The sequence below is a fragment of the Nelumbo nucifera genome, chromosome 8 (assembly GCF_055504915.1).
Source record: "Nelumbo nucifera cultivar China Antique chromosome 8, China Antique-T2T, whole genome shotgun sequence".
NCBI classification, from domain to species: Eukaryota; Viridiplantae; Streptophyta; class Magnoliopsida; order Proteales; family Nelumbonaceae; genus Nelumbo; species Nelumbo nucifera.
The window spans coordinates 2,629,941-2,636,015 of NC_142656.1; the positions used below are offsets into that span (position 1 = coordinate 2,629,941).

The window sequence follows — 6,075 nt, forward strand, 5'->3', positions numbered from 1 at the left end:
AAAGCATGTTGAAAATTCCTCCAAACAAGAAACCATATATTCAAATATAACTCACCAGGTCCACACAAACCTTTGAACATAACACACCTGTATGCTGCATCAGCCACTGCAAAAACATGGGGACTTAACTCGCCTAACCGAGCTCCCTTGTATTGCAGCATCATATGTGCATTATATAGATGTGGAAGCTTAGTAAATGGATTAACTGCAATCAGGATGCTTCCCGTATATGTCTGTCAAGGTTATTAAAGGATGGTTTATGATGAGATGGAAAATCAACTTTGAGCCAAAAAACATCAATTACATACAAAATTTACCATGAACAAACTTTCCATCATGGACATGTCAGCAGCATCTGATGGAGAATATGGACTTAATATGTGTATCATGAGTGATATTTTTAAGGCAGCAAGAGTGGTTTCAATTTGAAACCTCAACAGAAAAAAACTACAAGAATAAAATTCTTCCACTAGAAGCATTGATGCACTATGTGGTTGATTATGGAAGGCGTAGAGATCGTCTCTGAGTGTCACAGTTTTATCAACCGTGGGCTAAGTGGTCAAGGGCATCCCGGTGCTAAATTAGGCTAAAAAACTAGGTGAAGTGAATCTCTTCTTTATGCTTGTATATCTGCACTAACACCCTTACCTTTAAACTGTACCCATTAAGTTGCCTATACAATCAGTCTCCAATGCAAAGGTAATTGAAGGGAGGAAAAAGAAACAAAGGAAATGCCATTGACTGGATCAGTCAAGCCAAACTGCATTGTAGTACAGAATCTTTGTTTCTTTTTTTTTTTTTGAAGGATAAAAAGGAAATTTTATTAAATTGAAAATAAAAGCAGTACATCTCAAAATGATGGTTGTCAAGTTGACAAACCAAATACAGATCAGATCAAACTGTGAAAGAATCAAAACTACAAGGATTCAACTCCAGAGTACCCCAGAAACTCTCTAACAGATCAGATTTATTCACTTGGTCAAACTCTGGAAGGCTAAGAGCCCAAGCTGAAATCAGATTACCCACTCCTGCTATCAAATATTCAATGCTTTTTTCCTTGTCCTCAAAAACTATTCTGTTTCTTTCTTTCCAAATGGACCAGCATACTGTGAATGGGATACAGCTCCACAGGATTTTAGCTTTCTTACTTCCTCTGATTTTCAGCCATTTGGAGAAAATCTCTGCTGGAACCAAAGGATGAAATGCATTCTCTCCAAACAGGTAGAAGAAGAACTTCCAGACAAAATCTGCCACTCTACATGAGAAGAAGAGATGAAGAACTGTTTCTTCCTCCTGGTTGCACATATAACAGCAGTTTGCTAATTGTAAGCATCTGGATTTCAAGTGGTCTGATGTTAGGATACTGTCATGCACCACCAAAGCATTGTAGAAAGGTCTAACTGAAAACCTTCCTTCTCTGCATTCTTTCCACCATATTCCATCTGTTGTAGCTCTGGATATATTTGTATCTTGTAACTTTTCCAATAACAGAATACACTCCTCCACTTCTTGGTCCAACAAAGGTCTTCTGAACTTCGGGTTCCAAATCAGTTGCTCCCCTCTCCACTCATAGCACTGATCAATGATTACTTGTTGATCAAAAAAAAACAATTACTTGTTGATTTGTCAGCTTGTAAAGTCTGGGACACAGCAGACACAGTTTTCCCACCCCAAGCCACTCATCTTCCCAAAACCTTATCTAAGCCCTTCCCCACTTTAAACTTAACTAAAGTTCTAATGTCTTGATTAAATCTCATGATTTCCTTCCATACACTTATCCCATATGAGCTCCTCACCTCCCTTGACTCCCACCCAAACCTCACTATCCCATATTTCCCAACCACTACCCTCCTCCACAAATCCTCCCTCTCTCCCTCTTGCCCAAATCTCCACAGCCATTTCCCTAAAAGTGCTTTGTTGAATGATTTTACCCTTCTCACTCCCCCCTCCTTTGACCTACAGACCTTCTCCCACTTGACCAAATGAAACTTTTTGGTCCCCCACCCCCTCCCATAGAAAGTCCCTCTGAATTTTCCCAATTTTCAAAGCCACTTCTTTGGGAACTCTTAAAAGGGAACTTTAATATTTTGCCTTTTATGTTTTTCCTTCTCTTTACAAGAATGGTCAAGAAACCTCTCCAATCCATTTTATTCTCTTAGTTTTAAATTTTTCATAAAAAAAAAAAGCATTCCTAACTTTTTTGGCTTTATGTCTTCATAATCTGCATGAGTCTTCATACAAACCAGTACATTGGAACATTATTTATGAAAAGAACAAGAAATACAAAAAAAAAAGAACTAATTGGAATCAAAAAAACGAAAAACAAATACATAACATACTGTTTAGGTTCTTATATTGCTTTGACAATGATGATTGAGTTCAACTAATGTTGAATGGATTCAACAACTTCTGCAGATGCCAATTCTTGGAATCACCTTTTCATTTAATGATGCAGATAGCCAAATACAAAAGCAAAGAAAGAAATCATGGAGAATTAAATCAGTTTTCCAAATCCTACACCAGTTTCAGAAAGCAATATGATCTTGTATTGATGCAGTTTTTTATTTAATTTTCTAGCCATAGATGTCTTCAGAACAGGATTCTATTTTTTTTAGAATTTTATTGTCATTTCAAATTTACTATTTACTATTTATGGTAACTTTAGGAGCTACTATTTATAGTAATTCATGCAAGTAATATTTATAGTAGACTTACGATTTATTATGTTTAGTAATTCTGGTGCCTTTAAATTAAGTTAGATTTCAGTAGGATTTGGAAATAATTATTAAAGTTGTTTACAGGTTAGAGTCCTTATTTAGATGTCCTAATGGGCTATCTTTGGGTCTGTCTTAGTTTTAAAGCAATTAGAAGTTGTTTTAGATCAGATTCTGAATCCAAAATGGAGTATGTAAAGGGACATTCCAGTTTACAAGTTGAGTCCATACTCTATTAAATAGAGCCATTGTAATTAGAATTTAAGAAGAATTGATTTGAAGAAATAAAGTTTGGTTTGGTAATTTCTGGTTGTTGCCAGGATTTTTTTCCTTTTTCTCTCTGTCACCTATTTCTTCTTATAAGCATTAAGCAATCTGTCTCTTTGCTGCTTTCCCTAACAGCAAAACTTTTTTCTTTTTTATGACACTAACAAATTTCTCCTTCTTTTTCTATGTTCTTGATCATTCTTTGGTGGACAGCAAACTATCTACTTGTTTTTATACCATTAGCATTCACCCAAAGCCCCGCTTTCACCTCACAAAGGCCACCACCAAATCTTAAATTAGTAGGCCCCTACCCCATCCTACATCATTTAAATAATTCCATAATCCATAGTTTTATATGGTTTCATTGGTGCAAGAGTTCTGAAGATAAAGTTATTAAACCATAAACTTATCAAGAGTTGTAAGGGCACACCACTTAAACTACAAACTACCTAACAATTATCAGGGTTCATTAAGCTGTTTTTAGGTGGTGTTGAATTGTGGCAGCTATAGATATATTTCTACCAGAGCAGAAGGAAATGACACGACAAGGTTGCTCGCAATCTCATAGAATCCTCGAAAATCATTTGAATTTAGAAAAATGGCATGGTATAACAGGACTCTCTTAGGCATGCAACCCACCTAGGAGACAGACGAGTGGACAAGAATTGAAGAGTTACGCAGCAGAGGAAATTCAAAGGTCAGTACAGTTTAAGTTGACAACTCGAGATTTCTTCGTCATGTATAGAAACATTTTTTTTCTTTATTTACCCTTTTTTCACATAGGTAACATCAAACTATATGCAACTTCAGTAGCCAGAGATGCATTCCCACCAGTCCCAAACAGCAGAAAAATCTATCATTTAGATGTAACAAGCAGCTATGAATTCAGCGGCAACAACTACAAAGTTCACTCCATACCAGTAAATGGAGGACGCTCACTTACATATATTTCGTTAAGTGAGTATCTTCTTGCGAGGTTGTAAAGAACTCCAGGTTCATTTAAATACGTTAATTTGGTCATGTCGTCAACTCCGCCATGGTCAGCATCTGGATCCCTCAATAATAATTTCTCACGAGAAATTGAAACCTGAAAAACGATTATAGCAAATGGCGTCCCCGTAACAATGAAAAAATGATGGGAAGCAGACGGAAAGAGAAAGAGAAAATATAAACGAACACAATGAATACAAAGAAAAAAAACGAAAGAAAAGGGAAGAAGAAAAATAAACTCACCTTCTTCCCCGACGATGTGACAACTTGAACTAGTTTTCCAGAAGCGTCAACTACTTCGGCCGGCAACCAGGCAGAGTCTCTGTCTTGTACCCATACCCTGTAGCCCTTGCGGAGATTCATTTTCGCTTCCCGAGAATGGTTAGCGAAGATAGAGTCTGATAAATCCTATGATTTCTGCATAAGCGAAGATCGAATCGAAGTGTGCAATATGCATAGAAGGTCAATGACTGAACTGAAAAAAGCCCTAGAAAGCCTAAGGCCAAGATTGAGTGAACACAGAAGCTCTTACGGGTATACCTGGTGTTAATTCGACTTCCCGCCCTAAACGATGGTGTAGGATAGTCAAATTGATGACATCTCCGGTCTTTTTTTTTCACATATCGTACTCACCACGTCAACCAATACCCAGAAGCTCTTACTCTACTTAATAGTTAATACTAACTTTTGTTCCATTTAATAACCAAGTTGTCTTCCTGTTAGAGGAGGTATTAAGAGTCGTGTGCTTTGTCACGCGGTAACTACTAGTCATCGACTCATCTCTTCAAACATAACTCAAATGGTTCGACTATGGTGGTGGAAAGACGAAAATGCCCCTACTGTTTTAAATTGACGCAGTGCGTAACAAATCTGGTTAAGTTTGGTGATAAACACGATGAACGGATGCCCCAACCCCAAGGTGGCTGATCTGGGATTGGGATCCCTCGAACCAGAGAATCTATCATTTTCCTGTTTCAACATAAACCTCTGAAGTAAGAATAAAGTATGGGAATCTACATAGTTGTCTAATGATCATCGGAAGCCATCAATCGTCACCGTCCAATTGGCGACAAAGTGTTTTATAACACGCCAAAATAAACGCCCTTGATGATCTCCACGTAATACACTTAGTATTAGTGAATTTCGCGAGTTGGGATCCATTCCAATATGATCCGACACCGCACATCTTAAGGCGAGACTGAAGTCACCATGAGACCGGACCCATCATATGTATGAGATGAGTGGTGTCAGTTTCATATTATGCCATGTCCAGCGATGAAAATAAATGCATGGTCCCATACTCTCATTTGTAGTTTTCGAGTTATTCATAAGGTTGTGTTTAGTATGTACATTATATATTTATCTATTTTTTTATTCGTGAATGTAAATATGGTTCACATTTTAAATCGTTTTTGTATTCATATTTTTTTGTTTGAAATCGGTGTAAAGTGTGGATTCATTATTAAATGCTTTAATTATTTTATGTTTCAATGCCTTAATTAGGATTGTTCACGGGTTGGGCTGGGTCGGTTTACTGATGTTTTTCCAACCGATCCAACCTGGTCGGGTTACCTGAAATTAAAACCAAAACCAGCTTGATCGGTTTTAGTCGGTTTGGGTCGATTTTGGCTCTACTTAGTGGTGACTTAGTTGTTGTTCAAGTGTTCATTTTTTGCTCTATATTTCCAAAGGAAACTAGCATTTCCTTAATGTTTTGTGACCCATCCATTGATCAAATTGTGGAAGGAGCAAAGTTTGAGAGTATTATTTGCCAACTGGTGTCCACTTACACTGTAGAGATGAGAGATATATAGTGTAACTAAGTAGGTTGTAACTACTAAGTTGATTTCGGTTTTCATACATGAAAACCAAATCATCGGTTTATGATTTTTTATAATCCAAAACCGACCGGTGCTGAAGAAAACCCGGCCGACTTGGGTTGAGTCGGTCCAGGTTGGTCGGGTTGGGCATTCTTATGAACAGCCCTAGCCTTAACTTTAGTCAAAAAGTTAATTATCAAAATAACACAAAATTGTATCCAAAAAATAGATACGGTAATGTTCTCTCATCATAGTACAAAAGTGTCAAAAAATACAAATTTACT

At 37.1% G+C, this 6,075-nt stretch overlaps 1 protein-coding gene across 5 annotated transcripts in view; it reads right to left on the reverse strand.

The window, feature by feature from the left end:
* The window catches only part of XI-I (myosin), a 90,778-nt gene extending 86,109 nt beyond the window's left edge, over nt 1-4,669 (reverse strand). For 3 of the 5 annotated variants that reach the window (XR_016079347.1, XM_010263581.3, XM_010263584.3), the window contains exons 1-4: nt 4,512-4,668; nt 4,215-4,388; nt 3,925-4,068; nt 88-233 (exon numbers count right to left, since the gene is read on the reverse strand). Coding sequence is in view for 3 of the 5 variants with exons in the window: in XM_010263581.3 (XP_010261883.1) it covers nt 88-233; nt 3,925-4,068; nt 4,215-4,334 (410 nt within the window). In the remaining 2 variants the exon portion in view is untranslated. Of the gene's footprint in view, nt 1-70; nt 234-3,924; nt 4,069-4,214; nt 4,389-4,511 lie in introns of those variants that run through there. The other 2 variants (XM_010263585.3, XM_010263582.2) reach the window with 2 other exon arrangements.
* Nucleotides 4,670-6,075: the final 1,406 nt, after the last annotated feature.